At 37.7% G+C, this 24,970-nt stretch overlaps 1 protein-coding gene and 1 long non-coding RNA gene across 2 annotated transcripts; one reads left to right on the top strand and one right to left on the bottom strand.

The window, feature by feature from the left end:
• The first annotated feature begins 5,899 nt into the window (after positions 1-5,899).
• Positions 5,900-13,119, top strand: LOC146451811 (uncharacterized). Its single transcript, XR_014859945.1, has 3 exons — positions 5,900-6,031; positions 8,889-9,043; positions 12,794-13,119. It is a non-coding gene; the product is annotated as an uncharacterized LOC146451811 (long non-coding RNA).
• A 6,258-nt stretch (positions 13,120-19,377) lies between these two features.
• On the bottom strand, positions 19,378-24,147 carry LOC146451810 (melatonin receptor type 1A-like). The gene has a single exon (XM_085098624.1). It carries the CDS (start codon positions 23,661-23,663, stop codon positions 22,650-22,652), a length of 1,014 nt encoding a protein of 337 aa, XP_084954750.1. The 5' UTR covers positions 23,664-24,147; the 3' UTR covers positions 19,378-22,649.
• Positions 24,148-24,970: the final 823 nt, after the last annotated feature.

Here is a 24,970-nt window from a genome sequence, read left to right as displayed (position 1 = left end):
GAATGTCTGTGCCAGTTGTTGACAAGTTGATATTGTGATTTTTGTGATTTTGAGAGCGCTAATACTCGGCGCTAGTAAAATGCCCGAAGCTATTTTTAATACTGGTCTTAGAGCAGCATTTCTTCAATCAATAATTCTAAATTTAAAGTGATTCGGTGTTTTACCGGCTGGGGAAACTGTCTTTAAAAAAAAGGCGTCAAACTAAAAATTCGGAAGGAGCGAATTTTGGCGATTTTCAGCGGCAGGTCATGAGCATGAAAATCAATCCACAAAAGTATCATCAGACTGAAATAGTTTGTAAACTCTTTAGAAGGAAATGTCCAAGCTGAAAACCAGGTTTCCTTTGATGCGAATTAAATGGAGCGAAGTTTACGAGAAGGTGTGAATCATGCTTATTTCGGGTGTTTTTGAAAGCATGAAGGGCCGTTACTTTTTTTACTTTTTTTCCGGTTCTCCGAAAACATTTCAAGAAAAAAATCCCATGACGTTTTCAGAACTACCATGGACTATCTCTGGACGAAATATGAAGAATTTTGATTTTTCATCATGTGCCAAGTATTTACGATTTCGCTCGGTCTTAGTAGACATTCCCTCTTAAAGGGTGAAAACATGACGTTTCCGCGACAACATGTCACCATTATTTTGTTTATTATTATTACTATTATTATTTTAGTAACAGGATGATCACATTGACTTTCAGGCCTTCTTTGCGATGAGAAGTCAGCGCGCCGTCAGTGGCAGCGATTGATCGATGGAACGGTATCGGCTGACTTTGCTGGGGAGCGAATCTGGCGAACCACAGCGGCGCCGCTAGAAAGTTCTCTTCTGACAGGAAACAACTTAAAGATCTCAGTAAGTCTTGAACAATCGTGTTTTATTCAGTTAGAGTTGGTACTTCTCTTTCACATATCGCTAAGTAATCAAAGTGTTTAGTTAAGGCCATGTTTCTGCCGGCAATTTTTTTCGTCTGCTGTTCAGCTGTGTTGTTGTGTTTAACTAGATTCAGTGAACTTTATTCAGGGATTCGGGGCCACCTAAAATGCACAATCGACTTAAATAAACTGGTTTACTCCAGTTCTTATTATGTTCTTTCTTTTCACTGTCATGTTTGCTTTAGAGCCGGAGAGCAAGATATTTTCGTATTAGCCTGATGTTATTATTCTAGCTATGAAATTGTTCGTTTCAAGAACCATCGCTTAATCAAATTTTTGGCCATTTCAGTTAAAAGAATATTTGTTTCATTACAAAAAAAAACTTACCTTGAGCATTTCATTTCAAAGCGCCCTTTGAACAGCGCAGTGCATACGACATTATAGAACGGTATCGGCTGACTTTGCTGGGGAGCGAATCTGGCGAACCACAGCGGCGCCGCTAGAAAGTTCTCTTCTGACAGGGAAACAACTTAAAGGTCTCAGTAAGTCTTGAACAATCGTGTTTTATTCAGTTAGAGTTTGTATTTCTCTTTCACATATCGCTAAGTAATCAAAGTGTTTAGTTAAGGCCATGTTTTTGCCGGCAATATTTTTGGTCTGCTGTTCAGCTGTGTTGTTGTGTTTAACTAGATTCAGTGAACTTTATTCAGGGATTCGGGGCCACCTAAAATGCACAATCGACTTAAATGAACTGGTTTACTCCAGTTCTTATTATGTTGTTTCTTTTCACTGTCATGTTTGCTTTAGAGCCGGAGAACGAAATATTTTCGTATTAGCCTGATGTTATTATCTAGCTGTGAAGTTGTTCGTTTCAAGAACCATCGCTTAATTAACTTGTGTTTTGATGTGTTGTTATTGTCGCACTTCTTTGTGTCAAAACGTCCTTTCAGTTAAATACCGTAAGTTAAGTTTACCTAGCTAATCAACACAATCAGACTTTCCGCGAATGTCTTAGTTACTTTCTAGAATTGCGTGAAAATTTTGCCTAGCCCGTCGCTCGAGATGCTCGCATTTGTCAAAACTAATTATATGACGAGTTGTTGTCAAAATGATGTTTTTTCTCATTTGAAGTTGAATTGTTCAGTTCAGAGAAATCAAATTTTAGGCCATTTTAGTTAAAAGAATATTTCTTTCATTACAAAAAAAAACTTAGCTTGAGCATTTCATTTCAAAGCGCCCTTTGAACAGCGCAGTGCATACGACATTATAGAACACGCTCAATGTTTGGAGGTCAAAAACCTGCTTAATTTTCGAAGTTTACGGCCTAAAAAATTCTTTAGTAGACAGATCTAAGTTGGTTTCATACTTATCCAACCGTGCGTTAGTAAGATATCAGCCGTTCTTGCAATCAACAGCCCTAATTCTTACTTAGCGTGCTGGTTGATCATTAACTATTATGACATGTGTGACCTGAAAAAACTAATTTTGAGGCCAGGGCGTGAATCCCTATAAAGTGATGGTAAAAGTTTCCGGCAAAGTTCTTTTCTAAACAAATTAACTCTTTGAGTGAGATAAAAAATGAACTACGACGTCGATCTGTACGGATGCCAAGGCTTGGGTAGAATGAACAATCACATACATTGAGCGTTTTTTTTTTATTATTAAACAAAATTAAAATAATGAAAAGATTCCCTCGTCGTTAAGTGACTTTATAGACTAATCACAAGTGTGTTTTTTCCCCCTAGCTTTTCATATTTTTGATCATTGCCTGATCATTTTGTTGAAATAAACAACGAGATATTTCTCTATTCGTTATATGAGGTTCACTACGTACGCATGCCCAAACCTCAAGACGTACCACTTGGAAGACGGCTAATCATGTTATATATAGATGAAGCTGAATTTGAGACAGTCGGATGTGAGCGCTAGCCGAAAGGGATGTACTTATTATGGTCTAGGGGCCAGTTCATCTCTCCCTCCCTGGCTTGTCGTCAGACAAGTTATCGGACGGAGTGGCAAGATCATCCCCGCTGGCATAAGAGACCTTTGGTGCATGGGGTCAGGCTTGTGCCAGGACGGTTGTATTATTTCACAATAAAAAGTAGAGAGATTAACCCTTTAAGCCCTAACAGTGATCAGCATCAAATTTCTCCTGGTAAAATTAATGTTTATTCAATCCCTGAGGTCATGAGAATTAAGGATACGATCACCCAAGATGAATTCTCTTGATATTTTAATAACTTCTACCCAGTCGGCTTTTATAAGAAAAATATAGGGACAAGACAGGAGAGTTTGTCCTTTGATATTAGGGCTTAAAGGGTGAAAACATGACGTTTCCGCGACAACATGTCACCATTATTTTGTTTATTATTATTACTATTATTATTTTAGTAACAGGATGATCACATTGACTTTCAGGCCTTCTTTGCGATGAGAAGTCAGCGCGCCGTCAGTGGCAGCGATTGATCGATGGAACGGTATCGGCTGACTTTGCTGGGGAGCGAATCTGGCGAACCACAGCGGCGCCGCTAGAAAGTTCTCTTCTGACAGGAAACAACTTAAAGATCTCAGTAAGTCTTGAACAATCGTGTTTTATTCAGTTAGAGTTGGTACTTCTCTTTCACATATCGCTAAGTAATCAAAGTGTTTAGTTAAGGCCATGTTTCTGCCGGCAATTTTTTTCGTCTGCTGTTCAGCTGTGTTGTTGTGTTTAACTAGATTCAGTGAACTTTATTCAGGGATTCGGGGCCACCTAAAATGCACAATCGACTTAAATAAACTGGTTTACTCCAGTTCTTATTATGTTCTTTCTTTTCACTGTCATGTTTGCTTTAGAGCCGGAGAGCAAGATATTTTCGTATTAGCCTGATGTTATTATTCTAGCTATGAAATTGTTCGTTTCAAGAACCATCGCTTAATCAAATTTTTGGCCATTTCAGTTAAAAGAATATTTGTTTCATTACAAAAAAAAACTTACCTTGAGCATTTCATTTCAAAGCGCCCTTTGAACAGCGCAGTGCATACGACATTATAGAACGGTATCGGCTGACTTTGCTGGGGAGCGAATCTGGCGAACCACAGCGGCGCCGCTAGAAAGTTCTCTTCTGACAGGGAAACAACTTAAAGGTCTCAGTAAGTCTTGAACAATCGTGTTTTATTCAGTTAGAGTTTGTATTTCTCTTTCACATATCGCTAAGTAATCAAAGTGTTTAGTTAAGGCCATGTTTTTGCCGGCAATATTTTTGGTCTGCTGTTCAGCTGTGTTGTTGTGTTTAACTAGATTCAGTGAACTTTATTCAGGGATTCGGGGCCACCTAAAATGCACAATCGACTTAAATGAACTGGTTTACTCCAGTTCTTATTATGTTGTTTCTTTTCACTGTCATGTTTGCTTTAGAGCCGGAGAACGAAATATTTTCGTATTAGCCTGATGTTATTATCTAGCTGTGAAGTTGTTCGTTTCAAGAACCATCGCTTAATTAACTTGTGTTTTGATGTGTTGTTATTGTCGCACTTCTTTGTGTCAAAACGTCCTTTCAGTTAAATACCGTAAGTTAAGTTTACCTAGCTAATCAACACAATCAGACTTTCCGCGAATGTCTTAGTTACTTTCTAGAATTGCGTGAAAATTTTGCCTAGCCCGTCGCTCGAGATGCTCGCATTTGTCAAAACTAATTATATGACGAGTTGTTGTCAAAATGATGTTTTTTCTCATTTGAAGTTGAATTGTTCAGTTCAGAGAAATCAAATTTTGGGCCATTTTAGTTAAAAGAATATTTCTTTCATTACAAAAAAAAACTTAGCTTGAGCATTTCATTTCAAAGCGCCCTTTGAACAGCGCAGTGCATACGACATTATAGAACACGCTCAATGTTTGGAGGTCAAAAACCTGCTTAATTTTCGAAGTTTACGGCCTAAAAAATTCTTTAGTAGACAGATCTAAGTTGGTTTCATACTTATCCAACCGTGCGTTAGTAAGATATCAGCCGTTCTTGCAATCAACAGCCCTAATTCTTACTTAGCGTGCTGGTTGATCATTAACTATTATGACATGTGTGACCTGAAAAAACTAATTTTGAGGCCAGGGCGTGAATCCCTATAAAGTGATGGTAAAAGTTTCCGGCAAAGTTCTTTTCTAAACAAATTAACTCTTTGAGTGAGATAAAAAATGAACTACGACGTCGATCTGTACGGATGCCAAGGCTTGGGTAGAATGAACAATCACATACATTGAGCGTTTTTTTTTTTTATTAAACAAAATTAAAATAATGAAAAGATTCCCTCGTCGTTAAGTGACTTTATAGACTAATCACAAGTGTGTTTTTTCCCCCTAGCTTTTCATATTTTTGATCATTGCCTGATCATTTTGTTGAAATAAACAACGAGATATTTCTCTATTCGTTATATGAGGTTCACTACGTACGCATGCCCAAACCTCAAGACGTACCACTTGGAAGACGGCTAATCATGTTATATATAGATGAAGCTGAATTTGAGACAGTCGGATGTGAGCGCTAGCCGAAAGGGATGTACTTATTATGGTCTAGGGGCCAGTTCATCTCTCCCTCCCTGGCTTGTCGTTAGACAAGTTATCGGACTGAGTGGCAAGATCATCCCCGCTGGCATAAGAGACCTTTGGTGCATGGGGTCAGGCTTGTGCCAGGACGGTTGTATTATTTCACAATAAAAAGTAGAGAGATTAACCCTTTAAGCCCTAACAGTGATCAGCATCAAATTTCTCCTGGTAAAATTAATGTTTATTCAATCCCTGAGGTCATGAGAATTAAGGATACGATCACCCAAGATGAATTCTCTTGATATTTTAATAACTTCTACCCAGTCGGCTTTTATAAGAAAAATATAGGGACAAGACAGGAGAGTTTGTCCTTTGATATTAGGGCTTAAAGGGTGAAAACATGACGTTTCCGCGACAACATGTCACCATTATTTTGTTTATTATTATTACTATTATTATTTTAGTAACAGGATGATCACATTCACTTTCAGGCCTTCTTTGCGATGAGAAGTCAGCGCGCCGTCAGTGGCAGCGATTGATCGATGGAACGGTATCGGCTGACTTTGCTGGGGAGCGAATCTGGCGAACCACAGCGGCGCCGCTAGAAAGTTCTCTTCTGACAGGAAACAACTTAAAGATCTCAGTAAGTCTTGAACAATCGTGTTTTATTCAGTTAGAGTTGGTACTTCTCTTTCACATATCGCTAAGTAATCAAAGTGTTTAGTTAAGGCCATGTTTCTGCCGGCAATTTTTTTCGTCTGCTGTTCAGCTGTGTTTTTGTGTTTAACTAGATTCAGTGAACTTTATTCAGGGATTCGGGGCCACCTAAAATGCACAATCGACTTAAATAAACTGGTTTACTCCAGTTCTTATTATGTTCTTTCTTTTCACTGTCATGTTTGCTTTAGAGCCGGAGAGCAAGATATTTTCGTATTAGCCTGATGTTATTATTCTAGCTATGAAATTGTTCGTTTCAAGAACCATCGCTTAATCAAATTTTTGGCCATTTCAGTTAAAAGAATATTTGTTTCATTACAAAAAAAAACTTACCTTGAGCATTTCATTTCAAAGCGCCCTTTGAACAGCGCAGTGCATACGACATTATAGAACGGTATCGGCTGACTTTGCTGGGGAGCGAATCTGGCGAACCACAGCGGCGCCGCTAGAAAGTTCTCTTCTGACAGGGAAACAACTTAAAGGTCTCAGTAAGTCTTGAACAATCGTGTTTTATTCAGTTAGAGTTTATATTTCTCTTTCACATATCGGTAAGTAATCAAAGTGTTTAGTTAAGGCCATGTTTTTGCCGGCAATATTTTTGGTCTGCTGTTCAGCTGTGTTGTTGTGTTTAACTAGATTCAGTGAACTTTATTCAGGGATTCGGGGCCACCTAAAATGCACAATCGACTTAAATGAACTGGTTTACTCCAGTTCTTATTATGTTGTTTCTTTTCACTGTCATGTTTGCTTTAGAGCCGGAGAACGAAATATTTTCGTATTAGCCTGATGTTATTATCTAGCTGTGAAGTTGTTCGTTTCAAGAACCATCGCTTAATTAACTTGTGTTTTGATGTGTTGTTATTGTCGCACTTCTTTGTGTCAAAACGTCCTTTCAGTTAAATACCGTAAGTTAAGTTTACCTAGCTAATCAACACAATCAGACTTTCCGCGAATGTCTTAGTTACTTTCTAGAATTGCGTGAAAATTTTGCCTAGCCCGTCGCTCGAGATGCTCTCATTTGTCAAAACTAATTATATGACGAGTTGTTGTCAAAATGATGTTTTTTCTCATTTGAAGTTGAATTGTTCAGTTCAGAGAAATCAAATTTTGGGCCATTTTAGTTAAAAGAATATTTCTTTCATTACAAAAAAAAAACTTAGCTTGAGCATTTCATTTCAAAGCGCCCTTTGAACAGCGCAGTGCATACGACATTATAGAACACGCTCAATGTTTGGAGGTCAAAAACCTGCTTAATTTTCGAAGTTTACGGCCTAAAAAATTCTTTAGTAGACAGATCTAAGTTGGTTTCATACTTATCCAACCGTGCGTTAGTAAGATATCAGCCGTTCTTGCAATCAACAGCCCTAATTCTTACTTAGCGTGCTGGTTGATCATTAACTATTATGACATGTGTGACCTGAAAAAACTAATTTTGAGGCCAGGGCGTGAATCCCTATAAAGTGATGGTAAAAGTTTCCGGCAAAGTTCTTTTCTAAACAAATTAACTCTTTGAGTGAGATAAAAAATGAACTACGACGTCGATCTGTACGGATGCCAAGGCTTGGGTAGAATGAACAATCACATACATTGAGCGTTTTTTTTTTATTAAACAAAATTAAAATAATGAAAAGATTCCCTCGTCGTTAAGTGACTTTATAGACTAATCACAAGTGTGTTTTTTCCCCCTAGCTTTTCATATTTTTGATCATTGCCTGATCATTTTGTTGAAATAAACAACGAGATATTTCTCTATTCGTTATATGAGGTTCACTACGTACGCATGCCCAAACCTCAAGACGTACCACTTGGAAGACGGCTAATCATGTTATATATAGATGAAGCTGAATTTGAGACAGTCGGATGTGAGCGCTAGCCGAAAGGGATGTACTTATTATGGTCTAGGGGCCAGTTCATCTCTCCCTCCCTGGCTTGTCGTCAGACAAGTTATCGGACTGAGTGGCAAGATCATCCCCGCTGGCATAAGAGACCTTTGGTGCATGGGGTTTGTCTTGCCGGGACGGTTGTATTATTTCACAATAAAAAGAAGAGTGATTAACCCTTTAAGCCCTAACAGTGATCAGCATCAAATTTCTCGTAGTAAAATTAATGTTTATTCAATCCCTGAGGTCATGAGAATTAAGGATACGATCACCCAAGATGAATTCTCTTGATATTTTAATAACTTCTACCCAGTCGGCTTTTATAAGAGAACAACAACAACAAGCTTTATTTGCATGACTATAACAAAAACAGTATTGCAAAAGCTATTCATAGCTAATTATTGATTGGTTAACTAATTCTTAAGATAACTTAAAATAAAATAAAATAAAATAAAGTAACTGAAGTCTTTGCTTATTTTAAACTTTTCATACAGTAGAAGTTATCATTCCGGAGAGAAGTTTATCTCTCAATTCGAAGCACGAGGAAACAAATGAAATTAATTGAGTGTTTATAAAATAGTCTGTTGAGTTCATTATATGCGATAGTAGAGTTTCTTTTACTAATAGTCGTGTAAATGGAAGGCTAGGTTCTATTTTTAAAAAGAACATATCTCTTAAAGAAGAGTAACTTGGGCAATCTAATAAAAAATATAGGAAAAATATAGGGACAAGACAGGAGAGTTTGTCCTTTGATATTAGGGCTTCAAGGGTTAAAACATGACGTTTCGGCGACAACATGTCACCATTATTTTGTTTATTATTATAATTATTATTATAATTATTATTATTATTATTATTATTATTATTATTATTATTATTATTATTATTATTATTGACTTTCAGGCCTTCTTTGTGATGAGGAATCAGCGGGCGGTCAGTGGATCAGCGATTGATCGATGGAACGGTATCGGCTGACTTTGCTGGGGAGCGAATCTGGCGAACCACAGCGGCGCCGCTAGAAAGTTCTCTTCTGACAGGGAAACAACTTAAAGGTCGCAGTAAGTCTTGAACAATCATGTTTTATTCAGTTAGAGTTTGTATTTCTCTTTCACATATCGCTAAGTACTCAAAGTGTTTAGTTAAGGCCATGTTTCTGCCGGGAATTTTTTTCGCCTGCTGTTCAGCTGTGTTGTTGTGTTTAACTAGATTCAGTGAACTTTATTGAGGGATTAGGGGCCACCTAAAATGCACAATCGACTTAAATAAACTGGTTTACTCCAGTTCTTATTATGTTGTTTCTTTTCACTGTCATGTTTGCTTTAGAGCCGGAGAACGAAATATTTTCGTATTAGCCTGATGTTATTATTCTAGCTGTGAAGTTGTTCGTTTCAAGAACCATCGCTTAATTAACTTGTGTTTTGATGTGTTGTTATTTCGCACTTCTTAGTGACAAAACTTCCTTTCAGTTAAATACCGTAAGTTAAGTTTACCTAGCTAATCAACACAATCGGACTTTCCGCGAATGCCTTAGTTACTTTCTAGAATTGCGTGAAAATTTTGCCTAGCCCGTCGCTCGAGATACTCGCATTTGTCAAAACTAATTATATGACGAGTTGTTGTCAAAATGATGTTTTTTCTCATTTTAAGTTGAATTGTTCAGAGAAATCAAATTTTGGGCCATTTCAGTTAAAAGAATATTTGTTTCATTACAAAAAAAGACTTAGCTTGAGCATTTCATTTCAAAGCGCTCTTTGAACAGCGCAGTGCATACGACATTATAGAACACGCTCAATGTTTGGAGGTCTAAAACCTGCTTAATTTTCGAAGTTTATGGCCTAAAAAATTCTTTAGTAGACAGATCTAAGTTGGTTTCATACTTATCCAACCGTGCGTTAGTAAGATATCGTTCTTGCAATCAACAGCCCTCATCTTTACTTAGCGTGCTGGTTGATCATTGACTATTATGACATGTGTGACCTAAAAAGACTCATTTTGAGGTCAGTGCGTGAATCCCTATAAAGTGATGGTAAAAGTTTCTGGCAAAGTTCTTTTCTTAATTACATCCATTTTGAAATCACTGGTGATCCTGGGAATCTGATTGGTCCAAAATGGTGCAATTTATTCCCAAATTGCACCATTTTTTGCTCTAAATCGCATCCTTTCTTTAGCCCATCAAATGGAAATGAAGTAACACAAATAGAATATTAATATTGACAATGATACTCTGTGATTTCAAAATGGAAGTAATTAAGTGGTAATTGAACTTCTTGTCGTGCAATTTTGGTCTGAAATCATACTTGTGATTTCAAATCAAACTCGCGCTGCGCGCTCGTTTGATTTTGAAATCACGCGTATCATTTCAGACCAAATTGCACTCCACTCAGTTCAATTACCAATATAAACAAATTAACTCTTTGAGTGAGATAAAAAATGAACTACGACGTCGATCTGTACGGATGCCAAGGCTTGGGTAGAATGAACAATCACATACATTGAGCGTTTTTTCTTTTTTTATTAAACAAAATTAAAATAATGAAAAGATTCTCTTGTCGTTAAGTGACTTTATTATATGGCTGGCTCCGCGAGCGGGCAAGATGAGTCAAATCCTGCGCTGTGATTGGCCACCCGAGCGGGCAAGATGGAGCTATCTTGCCCGCTCGGGATTACCCGTTACCCGTCCGCTTGGCATCGAAAGGTTAATTCCGAGGAACAATGCAATCTTTTCTTCGATTTTCTCGTTGTTCTGGCCGAAAATGTTCGGTAAACCGTGTCAACATTTATCTAAAGGAAAGGAAAGAGAATAGAATCATCCTGGTGTAGTGAAAATCTTGTTTCAGCTACAATGAATGCGAGTTGAATCGGTGAGTTTCTCTGTGTGTAGAGATTAATTTTGTAAAAGTTATTGTCTCAAGTCGAGTACTAAATTGATTAGTTCTCTAGATTTGACTGTATTTAAATCATAGCATAGTGAAAGTTGGGTTAAGTGTCTAGAGCGGTTCAGAAAAGTGTTTTTCTCAAGTTCGCCGAAGAAGCTCACGTTTTTAATTTAGCCGCGTCTTGCTTGTTGTAAACAACAAAATCTTGTCAAAGTTTCGGCCAGTTTTTTTAGTTACCCGCTCTATTTTTCGGCTAATGTTTACATATAATTTCGAAATGTATTGTTTCATTCAAGAACTATCGCTTGGAGGCCGAAAACTGTGTAAAAGTGTTTATTATTTACGCCACCGGGCGATCGGCTGAAAATGGCGAGTTTAATTTGCCGGATTCTATTAAAATCTTCCCGCACTTGCGAAAATCTAACTTTTTCGTACTCAATAATTATTGTATAATCCCTTTAAGCCATTACAAAGCCGTTAGAGCCTTAAGATAATTGAGGATTCCTTGTTTTCCATGATTGCATGCTAATCCAAAAATGCACTGGAAATGAATCTTATACCGGCCGGCTATGAAGAATTTCTTTCCGAGCAGAACAGTTTCTTGTTCTGTTTTGTTTTATTTCGTTTTTGTAGTTTTAACTTGAAGACGAAAGCCATATAATAAATCCTTTATTGACCAAGCTTGTTCGGTCAAGATGGCTGGATATTGGCCTCATTCTTTTTTGCTTTTTTATGGACCTCGACTTCGTCTTGGTCCATAAAAACGCAAAAAAAGAACTTGGCCAATATCCAGCCATCTTGACCTCACGCTTGGTCAATAACGCATATTTATAGACTAATCACAAGTGTGTTTTTTCCCCCTAGCTTTTCATAGTTTTGATCATTGCCTGATCATTTTGTTGAAATAAACAACGAGATATTTCTATATTCGTTATATGAGGTTCACTACGTACGCATGCTCAAACCTCAAGACGTACCACTTGGAAGACGGCTAATCATGTTATATATAGATGAAGCTGAATTTAAGACAGTCGGATGTGAGCGCGAAAAGGGATGTACCTATTATGGTCTAGGGGCCGGTTCATCTCTCCCTCACTGACTGAGTGGCAAGATCATCTCCGCTGGCATAAGAGACCTTTGGTGCATGGGGTTTCTCTTGCCGGGACGGTTGTATTATTTCACAATAAAAAGAAGAGTGATTAACCCTTTAAGCCCTAACAGTGATCAGCATCAAATTTCTCCTGGTAAAATTAATGTTTATTCATTCCCTGAGGTCATGAGAATTAAGGATACGATCACCCAAGATGAATCCTCTTGATATTTTAATAACTTCTACCCAGTCGGCTTTTATAAGACAACAACAACAACAAGCTTTATTTGCATGACTATAACAAAAACAGTATTGCAAAAGCTATTCATAGCTAATTATTGATTGGTTAACTAATTCTTAAGATAACTTAAAATAAAATAAAATAAAATAAAGTAACTGAAGTCTTTGCTTATTTTAAACTTTTCATACAGTAGAAGTTATCATTCCGGAGAGAAGTTTATCTCTCAATTCGAAGCACGAGGAAACAAATGAAATTAATTGAGTGTTTATAAAATAGTCTGTTGAGTTCATTATATGCGATAGTAGAGTTTCTTTTACTAATAGTCGTGTAAATGGAAGGCAAGGTTCTATTTTAGAAAAGAACATATCTCTTAAAGAAGAGTAACTTGGGCAATCTAATAAAAATATAGGAAAACTATAGGGAAAAATATAGGGACAAGACAGGAGAGTTTGTCCTTTGATATTAGGGCTTCAAGGGTTAAAACATGACGTTTCGGCGACAACATATCACCATTATTTTGTTAATTATTATTATTATTATTATTATTATTATTATTATTATTATTATTATTATTATTAATATTATTATTATTGACTTTCAGGCCTTCTTTGCGATGAGGAATCAGCGGGCGGTCAGTGGATCAGCGATTGATCGATGGAACGGTATCGGCTGACTTTGCTGGGGAGCGATTCTGGCGAACCACAGCGGCGCCGCTAGAAAGTTCTCTTCTGACAGGGAGACAACTTAAAGGTCGTAGTAAGTCTTGAACAATCATGTTTTATTCAGTTAGAGTTTGTATTTCTCATTCACATATCGCTAAGTACTCAAAGTGTTTAGTTAAGGCCATGTTTCTGCCGGCAATTTTTTTCGTCTGCTGTTCAGCTGTGTTGTTGTGTTTAACTAGATTCAGTGAACTTTATTGAGGGATTAGGGGCCACCTAAAATGCCTCGCAAATTTGTCAATTTGGCATCACGAGAAATCGCTTAAAAAAAGTTAAATATCGAAAAATCTCTCAAATAATTAATCTTCACTCCAGATGAGTAACATACAATTCATGTTGTCTATAATTATGTACTTTATCAGACTGGGTGTTTTTCGTTTGGAACAAAACTGGTTTGATTTTGAAAACAAGGTCTTCGCAACATGTGGTGTCAGACACCGAAAACCCGGTTCAGGCGTGCGTTTCTCAAAACTCCCGAGAACTTTTCGGGCCCGAAAACATTTCGGGGCGCTTTTCGGGTGTTTTTCTCGGGTCCCGAAAAGTGTTTCTCAAAACACCCGAAAGTGTCCCGAATTGCCTCCCGATATTTTCGGGAATCTTTTCCTGTTAGAGCTGGAGAGATTATTTTAGAACACGGTTTTTTTTATTACAACTTTAATTTTTTTAACAGCTGAAAACTGTAACTGTATTTGTAAAATAAATTTACGTGTAAATGCTGTTCCTAAAAACAGATTTCAGTGCAGATACTACTGAGCTAACTGCTTCACAACGTGAAGACTAATTGGTTTCTATTTTAATCTTGACCTTTAAAATTCACCGTTGTTGCAGTTTATCAATGTTTCCATATATCTGTCAAACCGTCAAGACTTGTCAAAGTTTCCATGATACTATTGGCTACTCGTTTGAATGAACTGAACACGTTGCTCGCAAATCCCCCAAAAATAAAAACAAGTCAAGGGATGTTTTGGTTTTGAGCAAGTTTTAGCGTCCTCGGACACCGCATTACCATGAACTCGAAATTTCTAGGTGGAGGCTGATAATTATATAAGAAATAAGTTGTACTGCAAGAAAATGGCTTATCACATTTGCGGCAGCTTAGCGTTGTCCGATGAAAGTTTTCCATAATCAGACAAGGTGGGTATCTTTCATGTTTTTTTAGTTGTTGTTTTTGATTTTCTTTTACGAAGTTGCTGTACAACCTGTTTGGCGAATACTTTTTCTACATTACCTGAAAATGAAATGATCAGTTAAGAGATACCTTAGTCTAGATATAAGTCACTGAGGATAAATTTCAGTAGCCTGTGTCTTAAGCTAGCGCTTACTTACCATGCACCATGGATGCATGCACAAACGGGGAGTGGTAATAACTGTTTGAATGAGGCCTTCGGTTGCGGTTCGTGATTAAAGCGATCGAGATGTTCTAAGTCAACACAAAACTTAGGCCAACGCTGTCCACTGTATGAAGACTTATATCCTTAGTGAAAGCTTTCTATTTTACAATAAAATAAGCTTAAGTTGACCTTTAATAATTCTTAAAGCACGAAATCGAGCGCCATGAATCAGTTACAGTTTTCGCAATCTCGGCGAGTAAATAGGCCAATTTCAGTTTGAAAACATTTGACTACATTTGTAGGTTTTGAAGTTGAGCTTCGTCTCACCCGATTTACGTTAAAAGAGACAGAATTAATTGTCCGTTATACACTTAAAATATAAAATTTAACCACACTATCAAACTCGGCAATATGCGAACCGCTGAGGACACTATCAAACTGTCTTTATTTGGTCCATAATCTCTCAAAAATCAAGTTTTTTAAGTACGAATTTCACTTCTTTTGCCTTGTCGGTCGTCATTCTTTGAAAGTTCAACTGAAAATACCTGATTTGTAAGAGTTACGTTCGTAAATTTTCTGAAATCAACAAAATCTTTAAGTTCATCTATACGAAGTCCTTGCGCGCACTAACGCATGTAAATTTTCTCTTGGTTTTTAAACATTTTTAGCTTGAGTCTAGCCCTGAGTATCTGTCAATTAACTCAAACTCTCGTTTTGGATAACTTTTTCCTTGATAATAGTAACGCAATACAACCATTTAACTGAAAAAAGCATTCCCGAAAACGCATTTCGGGAGCTTTCTAGCACCCGAAAATTATCGGGTAAAATTACGTGACTTTTCTCGGGCCCGAAAATTTCGTGCGCTTTGAGAAACACCAGAAAGCGTTTTCGGGAGCTTTACGGGGAGCTTTTCGGGCCCGAGAAGTTCTCGGGAGTTTTGAGAAACGCACGCCAGGAGCGGTGAATTCAAGATCTTAGCGTCACATCAAAAATAATTATCGGATCGAAGTAAAACATGTATTTCTTGCAATAGTTTACCGTCGGCTCTGTTGTGAATTTTTTTTAAGAATTTTGAGTTTTTCGCTATTGCACACCTCTGGTTGATATTTACAGACATCCACTCTTAAGTTCCCCCGTATTATCACGAGTGGCGAGGAAGGAACGCGTCCTTGTTACACGCAGATGGTGACGGTAAATACAGTGGAACCCCGCCTTATGACCACATTTTTGTGCCCCGAATGAATTGAAAGTTCAGTCATTTCCTTAGTTTTACAACCTCGTTACAGTCCGACCACCCTGTTATTATGACCGTATTTTCACGGTTCAAAGGTGGTCGTATTAAGGGAGTTCCGCTGTAGCTGCATGCTAACGCTATCATCTCGATATAAAAAAACGCGGCAAATTAGCTGCTCAGGCGCGTAGAAGGGGGGGGGGGGGGGGGGGTTTGAGGGGTTCGAACGAACCCCCTTTGAAGATAAATAATGGCGGAAGAAAAACTTTCAAATAAAGTTCTTGTGGTCGAAATACATCAACCAAAGAAAAATAGAGATATAAACCCGTTCTTTAAGCCTTATGTCTTATCCTCAGTAAAAATAAAATTTTTCAAGAACCCTTGGAGATTAATTTTAATGATACAAGAAGCAGAGACCGATACAACGTAGAAATACGGTTTAAAGGTTACTATATTTCGGCTGGCCAAACCAGCCTTCTTCAGTACAATGGAAATTTACATTGGGACATACGCTTATATAGCTGACAAATATTTGCGCAATAGCGGAACTACGTTAAACTAAATTGACTGAAAGTATAAAATATGAAGCAAATGAAATAATAATAACAAAAAATAAAAAATAATAAAAGGAAAAAACGCTAGTACATTTCTTCGCGAATATTGAGGCCATGTGGCAAAAGTGTTCTGCCTTTTGAGATTAGAAAGGCTTCCAGGTCTTACGGAGTGAGTCTCGGTTAGAGAAGATTTTTTCTATGGGGATAAATTGCATGTCGTTAGCGGTGTGGTAAGGAGCGGTGAGGAAGTGTTTTGCGGCTGTGGTGGGTTTAGATTTAGTATTAAGGTTATCTATGGTGCGGCGGTGTTCATTAAAGCGGTCTTTTAAACGTCGTTTAGTCTCTCCTATGTATTGTAAATTACAGAGGTTGTTGCTTGGACTTGACTTAATTTTAATGACGTTTCATTTTTGCGGTAAAACCGCATCCGCCCGAAAAAGCCATACAAAAGCATGCTTTGCGATACGTTTTGTTCTCTGAATGCGATTCACTTCAAACTTAATAGTTCAAGCCTTGTTGAGTTTCACGCGCAATTACGTACAAATTCGCCTGAGAACATTCACTTGTGAATGTGAACGTTCCACAAGCAACCACATGAGGCATGGGTTCCCTTTCACTAGTTTAGTTTACAAGAGCACAGTTCAAGAGCAGTTTCGTGTCCCAAAAAATAATTTAAAATGTAACTCAGTCGGTGTTGCTCCTACGGAAATCTAAATAAACGTCAAGAAAAGGAGGACACAGGGAAATCACTCTTTGCTGCTTGGCAGGGATCTTTAAGAGCTCAGAATTAAAAGTTGTGTCAGCTGTTGTGTGTGTTTACAACTGCATGAGAGCCATGCAGGGGTAGTTATTAATACGGTGGTTAAAATAAAACAGTATTTGGTGGTTATTAATATGTGGTTAAAATAAAACAATGTTTGGTGGTTATTTATACGGTAGTTAAAACAAAACAGTTTTTTGGTGGTTATTAATATGTAGTTAAAATAAAGCGGTTTTTGGTGGTTATTAATAATGTGGTTAAAATAAAGCAGTTTTTGGTGGTTATTAATACTCTAATAAGTAAGAATTAAGGAAAACAATTTAAAACAAAAATTACCGAAAAGAGACTACGGTGGTTGAAATAAAACAGATTTTGGTGGTTATTAATATGGTGGTTAAAATAAAATAGTTTTTGGTGGTTAAACTCGGTGGTTAAAATAAAACAGTTTTTGGTGGCTGTTAGGCTTTTAGGCTTGGCTAAATATATATATATATATATAGTTTTGGCTATTTTATCTGAGGAGTGCCGTACATGTTGTGCGGTACGAAACTAAATAGTAATAAAATGCCACGTCGAATCCATAGTTGATTCAACATCTCGATATATATATATATATATATATATATATATCTATATATATATATATATATATATATATATATATATATATCTATATATATTCATCAGACTTCAGGGCTTGCGGAGTTGGTTTTGGAGCAGGGTGGGGGGGGGGGGGGGGGAGCTAAGGCGAACGCGTTAGCGTAAGACAACTAGGGGGTCCGGGGATGTGCTTTCCCGGAAAAAATTTAAAGTTAAGTCTCAGAAGTCTTCTGAAGTGGCTAGAAATACATACAGCACTGATGTTAATTTTAATTGTATCAACTAAAATGTGTTTTCTTTTGTTTGAAGTAAGGAGTCAATCCTTCAGTCTGGCCTTTACATTTGACCAACACAACAGGCTGATGAGGCAGAAATTTCCGACTTGTTTTCTTGTGAAAGCCAGCAGCCAGCTTGACTCGGTTTCGTTGTCCATGTTTCCGTAAATCACATGTACTTCTTTGTTCGTTATGACAGCGGGATGGGATGATCCAGGATGACCGTAGCTGTACTAACATAATTCACCGTTTCAAATATTTACGCGTAACGGCGATAAGAAACTTTCATAAAAGAACGGCTTTGTGGAAAAACTCCCTCAAACTTATCCGGTGATGAAACTTTATCTTCGTGAAACACCGATCCAAGAACGAATGAAAATAGAAACAACAGCCTAAAAAGCATTATTTCACGGTTGAAATCTAGGGGTCCGTTCAGCAGCGAAACTAGCAATAAGCTGTCTGAAATTGTTGGGTTTGTCGGAGAAAACCTTAATATACTTAATAATATGTAAGGTAAGTTGTTTCTGTAGCGGTCCGTGGAGTTGACAACTAAATTATAAGGTGAATTGGCTACCGTAAAGAGATTCGAGTGTGACGTTTTGAGTCTAGCCCTTCGTGAGATTGAATCTTGTTAATATAAGGTAGTTTGGCCACCGTAAAGAGATTCGAGTGTGACGTTTTGAGTCTAGCCCTTCGTGAGATTGAATCTTGTTAATATAAGGTAGTTTGGCCACCGTAAAGAGATTCGAGTGTGACGTTTTGAGTCTAGCCCTTTGTGAGATTGAATCTTGTTAATATAAGGTAGTTTGGCTAACGTAAAGAGATTCGAGTGTGACGTTTTGAGCGTTAGCCCTTCGTCAGAGAGAAGCAAGGAATTGTGGGGTGTTTATATAGTGAGCAATATAGTGAGTAGTAAATCTCATTAAATTAAACTCATGTACAAAATACTGACGCAGACTGATCCTAAAGGCGAAGGTGACGAGCTTAGCTGAGCTTGATAGAATAAACAACAAAGCAAGAATAACTGAAATATATTTGTTAAAAAAGAAAACAACAAAATTAAGCTCGTCACCTCCACCGTTAGGATCAGTCTGCCGTCAGTATTTTGTATTTAAAATGATTTATTGATCCAGATCTACAAGTGATCCGGCACCACTTATCGGTTTGTCGCTGTGGAATTGCAGTTTTTTTTGTTTTTAAACTGACTCGTGAGTTTGTGAATGATTGTCAACAGGCCGGAGCGCGACCAAGACCAACCAGCGACGGTCCCATGCTTTCATGTCCTGAATAACCTTGATGTAGGTTCTTAGGCTTCTTTTAGACTCGAAAGAAGTTTGCCGACAAATTATAACATGCAAATTATCCCATGCGATTGAATCTACTAACATGAGATGTAGCCTTGTAGCAAAGCCGGCTAACGACAGTTTAATAATACAAACTGGCTCAAAGAGATGCTTTAAAGAAATACGAATTTGTACGTAGAAGATGACCCAAACGAGATGAATCAGCCGAAAGAGTTGGATACCTTCCTTTGCCATTCAAAAAGAAAAGCAAACAAACAAAAGAAAAAAAAAACAAAAGTCAAGACAAAACAGCATTATTTAATCACCAAAATGACCCAAAAATCCATTATCCCTTTGGGCCATATTTAACGTACGGAAAAATTCCTGAGATGTAAGCTAACAAATTAGGCCACCTAAACAAAGCCTAATCTCAAGCGCAAATATCCTTTCGATCATCCGATAGTAAGCTTATACGAATATAAATACGAAGTGTTGGCGCTTTAGGGTTTTAGCTTTCTGTTTTAAGCTCTGCTTTAAGAGTAAAGTCCAGAAATGGCAACCAATTTTGAAACGTAATCGCTCACACAATAAGCAGACCGGAAAACAAGCAATATAAACCCGACGGCCTTTTTTGGAATTTTTGGCTTTGTAAGTATGTTTTCCTTTTCCAACAACAACAACTTTATTGTATTACAAGCACATAAATTAATACAAAAATGCTTACACCCTCATGCAGTTGACTTATCAAGGCGGGGAAGAAGAAAAATAGAAATTACAAATATCATATGAAATAAATGTGATGGTATATATATTTTTTTCTCCTGATAGGAGCACTCGGACTTCTTTTTTCCAAGTATGTCTGTGTCACTTTCTAAAATAATACATCATTCTCATTCATTCACCAGGCTGAAAAATATACCATCACATTTCCTGACATTTATTTCATATACCACACGTTCGACATTCAAATCCTAGCAGTATGCAGGATGTTTGTCCCGTGAACCTACCAAGTTTAATGGCCTTACTGAAGTCCCACGAGTCTCCTGTAGCTCAGTGGTAGAGCATCCAAACTAGTAATCGGAAGGTCTTAGGTTTGACTCCTGATAGGAGCACTCGGATTTCTTTTTTCCGAGTATGCCTGTGTCACTTTCTAGAATAATACATCATACTCATATAAATATCATAGTAGATAAGATTGTAGCTTTATTACAACTCTAGCTGTTATAAGTAAGATAATGTTAAGGATTACTGAAGCAATATCTAATGTGAAATATAACTTACCTTGTAACTACTAGTAAATTTAAGGAGAAAGAAAAGATAGTAAACTTAAAGCTATTACATTACATTGATAATTTGAGTGATCTCTAGACAGTCATCGTTATTTTATGCGAATTTCCATGAGTCTTGATTTAATGAATGAATTTTTCTCACGGTTGGAATGTTCAATATAGAAGTTATCATTAGTAGAATTTCAAGTGACCGCTTATATTAGCACAGATAGACACGATAACAATGTACTCGTAGGTTTGGAGTGTTTAAAAGGTAACCTCTTAATACAGGTCATGTCCACAATAATTAAGTGAAACAACTTTAGGGACTTTCAGCTGAGAATCGTGACCTTCTAATGGAGGTTAATTAACTGAGATATTTGTCTGTATCTGATAATTACAGTTTGACTTGACTGGTTTCACGATAATGTAAAACTGCTCTTAAACTGTATGGGTCAGTTATTAAAAGACAGTTTAGACTGTGTTTAACCAAACCACGTTCTAAGCCATTTTCAATTTTTCAACATTCGTATCTAAACATTGTCTCCTGGCGACGGTAATAAGAAGGCTTGCATCCCAGACTAGAAAATTACTTATCTACTTAAATAAAACCACTTATAAAAAGATTTGGAGGCCCACTGATTGTCTTAAGCCGGGGCCTAAGTTAGACTCTGTTTAAATAACTGACCCTAAAGGTTTAATTCTACTCAGTGGACGTGCAAGGGAAATTTTGCAAACGTAGTAAGAGATGAAAGGAAGACCAAAGCAAACGGGAGTTGCATGCTTCACGGCACAGCTGTCGCGTCTAACTCGGACAAACTTCAAATATTTTTAATATTTTAACAGCGGGTTGTTCAAATCAGGATTATGCTAATCTGATTACAGCAGTGAATACCTTTATTTTTCTTAAAGCTTACAACTATTGTTTTAAATTAAAGTCATGCTACAATTTTGCTTTGACTATTTTCGAACTTGAATTAATAGTAAGCATTGTAGAACCCCATTTGATCCAGACAGATACGAACACTTGTTTTAAAAACGTTCTGTTCCCACCCCAAAAGGCCAATACTGTATTCTCACTTTACATGTCTTCATTATAGCCCCACCGTAACTACGTCCCCCATTAGTAATAAATTCGAATGTGTAAACAATTAGCTGATTACAAACAAAACGGTGGTGAAAGCGCCGCTAAGGGTCGAGGCTTTACACAGGAGCTCATAGATTCTACTCATATATATGCTAGTTTCGTTGTTGGAAACTGCTCGCGACTAGATCGTCCTCTAAATGGGTAGAAAACCCTGAAAACCCTGAAAACCTCGGCGCTAACACGGTTCGATATCTTCGGCTACTTAAGCTGAACTAGTACGTGGCCGAAATTTTTAAGGAATAGTCCCCCTATCCCGAAAATTTACGAGCCGCTCTTAGCTTTGCGAAAATCCAAGCTTACCCTAGCTCGCTCTATAATTACATACATTGACATTTAATTAAATTAAGGTTCTATATATCTATCTATCGGCCAGATTAGTTAGTCTAATAATCGCATGAGCCAATTTACACGTTCCATTTTGTCGATCAATTCTTTTTTCTGTTGGTCCAGTGCGGGTTGAAAACCGGGTAATTCAAAAAATCTGTGGCATTGACACATGTGTTTATTAATCGGGTCAATTTTCATCCGCTCAACCATTTTCTTTGTCAAAGTGAACCAAATCAACACGCTAAAATATTGCCAAAACACGTGCACTAGATGCCTCGACCTTACCGAACATGAATCGTATTATCCTTCAGCAGACGTTAAAAGTTATTAATTTTTCTCAGACGCATTATACCTCTGCTGAAGACAAACACTGCCGGACAAATGAAACGGCACCAAACGAGTGAAAATATCGAGAAAAACTGAGCTCTACAGCAAACAGCGTCGTGGATAGAATCGCCAGAGACATTGGCTGCTCAAAGCGACGTACGTTCTTCCTGTTTGAGGGAACATTTTAAACTGAAGGAAGCAGTTCAGAAACAAACAGCTTCAGATGCTAGCAAATATGACCAATGAAAGGCGGAAATCAATTAAAATGGAAGATTTTTTTTGCGAGCATTAAGTTCCACTTAAGTTCGGTTGTTTTATAATACGGTCTCTCGTTGTTTCTCTGAAACGAATGCGTCTGCTCGGCTTTTCGCTCAGCCGCTCAAACATTATCCATCTCAGACAGATAATTCGTTTGGCGCTTACTTTCCATATCATCCATATCGACGCATAATACATATGAGACATGTTATATTTTCCGTCTTAGCAGCAATTAGGCAACTTAACTAAACCGCTACTTTGTATTTACAGACAAATTAACCACAACACGGCTGTATTCCGCCAAGAATATTCCGCTGAGAACGCAAGTATATATTACTTAAAAGCCTTTCAGGTTTTTGCCGTCAAGTTTTCCATTAAGCACTCCATGTTCGAGCCCGCTTCCGGGTTCCTCGGCTGTCACTTGCAGAACTCTCTTCGGAAAAACTCACACATCGATTTGTTTGGAGACAAAATGCCTTCTTCAGAATATCTTTGTACTCTCGCCTGAAGTGCCTATTCATTACACCATATATGAAAGGGTTAATGGCACTGCTCAAATAAGCCAAGAACGAGTATGTAAAGTAGACCTGCCGCGGCAAAGTGGGTTTCCCTGTGGCGGCGTCAATGTAATCTATTACACAGATTGGAAGCCAGCAAAATGCGAAACCGGCCATCACAACGGCTAAAGTCTTGGTGACTCGGGCTTCCTCCACGTTTGCTCGGAGCTGCTGAGGGTTATTTTCAGGCGAGAAATTTCTATTTGATCGTGATACTGTGTAGAATACTGTGGCGTAACAGGCGATGATTAGTGTCAAAGGTGTTGCTATGTACACACATTCAATAAAAGCAGTGTAGGCAATGTGGGTTTCAAAAGTGTACAGGCACATTGCTTTGCCTGGTTGAAATTCAAATCCACCGTCTTCAAAGAAAAATGGAGGCAATGATCCAGTGAAGGCTGTACACCACAAAACAGCGATATATAGGAAGGTTTTTCGCTCATTAAAAAGCACCATGTACTTCTGGGGTTTTACCACGCAAAAATACCTGCTGACTGCGATTACTCCCATGGTGAGAAGAGACGCTAGGCCAAACGTAAAAGCACCGAAACCATGAAATCGGCAAAAACTTTCACCGAAAATCCATTTCCCTCGCATCAAGGTTGCGACAGAAAAAGGCATACAGCAAGTGGACATTAAAATATCGCTCACAGCCAGTGCTACCACAAACATGTTGGCCAGTGTGCGAAGTCTTTGCTTTCTGTACACAGCGTAACAAACGGAGAGATTTCCGACGAAAGCCGCTACGTTGATTGTAGCAACCAAAACTGTTTCAAACCAAACGAGAGGAGCACTTCGTTTGGAAAGTTCTTCAGCAAGCGATTCCTCCATGTCTTTTCACTACAAACGTCAGTAAGGTCTTTCAGGTTTAGATTTAAGACTTCACTAATAACAACTCAGCAAAAATGGTCTTACCAGCTGTTTTGGAGACGATCATCACTATTCTCAAAGATCCGGCCTGTCGCACATGTTTTTAAAGTAGTGTCATAATATGCCGTATTAGTATAAAGTATAAATATCGTTTTGATCTTTTTTTAAACAAGTATTCCGTGATAAAAGTAGAATATTCGTCTCGTTGTCTTGATCAGTTTTAATATCCCTGCTAAGCCGTCTGATATTCTGATCTGACGAAAAAAAAAACCCACAGCCCTGTCAAATCCTCGAAGTAAAGTATATTGCGTGATAAAACTCTCTAAGTATTCTATAGTGACATATTGAGTATCATTAAAGCTAAATGAAATTAAGGTTTTTGCCTAATTTCCATGTTTCGCGTTAAGAATACTAATGTGAATTAAGAATCAATTTTCTTATACTTTGGTAGTTTACTGACATTTGCTTCCCTTCAAAGAGAAATTTCAACTGAAATTCCAGTTTTCTATTTTTCAAGGTTCCAAACTTCTAAGCCGTCATTTGGCGGAGATGTGTCTCATTTTTGTCACAAAACCTTGAAACTAGATGCATCCAATACAGACTTCTAATTATTCTTTTCGTCGTGTTAATCTGATGCCAGCTCCTCGACTTTTGCGAAGCTAGTCAAGACGTTAGGCAACTCGATCCCTATTTCGTGTCCTTTTTAATAGTCATTTTCTCGTAGTTTAATTCCTTAGCCGTCAAAAGACTGACCATTTTATGGACTTCAAGCTTTGTCCCCTTTAATTTTAAAATAACTGTCAGTTGACATAAACCTGACTAGCATAATAACACGGATTTAATTTGCCGTGGACAGCTATCCGCATAAGCCGTTAAGCGGACCAAATATTTATCTCAATTTCTGGGCAAAAGCCTAGACCCATGTCGATTCACTTCTTCCGTCGACAAAAGCGCGACACAGCGTAAGCGAAAGACAACCGCAATGGGCGTTTGTTTGTATTGCGCTCCTGTTTGTGTTCAAGCATGTCAACAGACGACATGAATTCTGCTTTGACTTATGCTTATGTCGCCAGTAGAAATCTACATTAAACACCTTAAAATGATCAATATTACTCCGAATATTGCAACATCGATTCTTTGCCAAGGAAACCACAAAAGACTTCAAATTTTGTGAATAAGGGACTGTTGATGCATCATTTGTAATGACGCCTTGAACTTCTGTTTGAAGTAATGTTTCCTGTAAATCAGTCAAATTACTGATCGGTCAG

Source organism: Pavona decussata, unplaced genomic scaffold (genome assembly GCF_977016875.1).
Source record: "Pavona decussata unplaced genomic scaffold, jaPavDecu1.1 SCAFFOLD_384, whole genome shotgun sequence".
In the NCBI taxonomy this organism is placed as follows: Eukaryota; Metazoa; Cnidaria; class Anthozoa; order Scleractinia; family Agariciidae; genus Pavona; species Pavona decussata.
Note: the sequence above shows the minus strand (reverse complement) of the source record. Positions and strands in the feature narration are given on the sequence as shown.

Excerpts from the sequence above, each read along its gene's own strand:
- LOC146451810 (XM_085098624.1), bottom strand. The coding sequence starts at position 23,663 with ATGGAGGAATCGCTTGCTGAAGAACTTTCCAAACGAAGTGCTCCTCTC.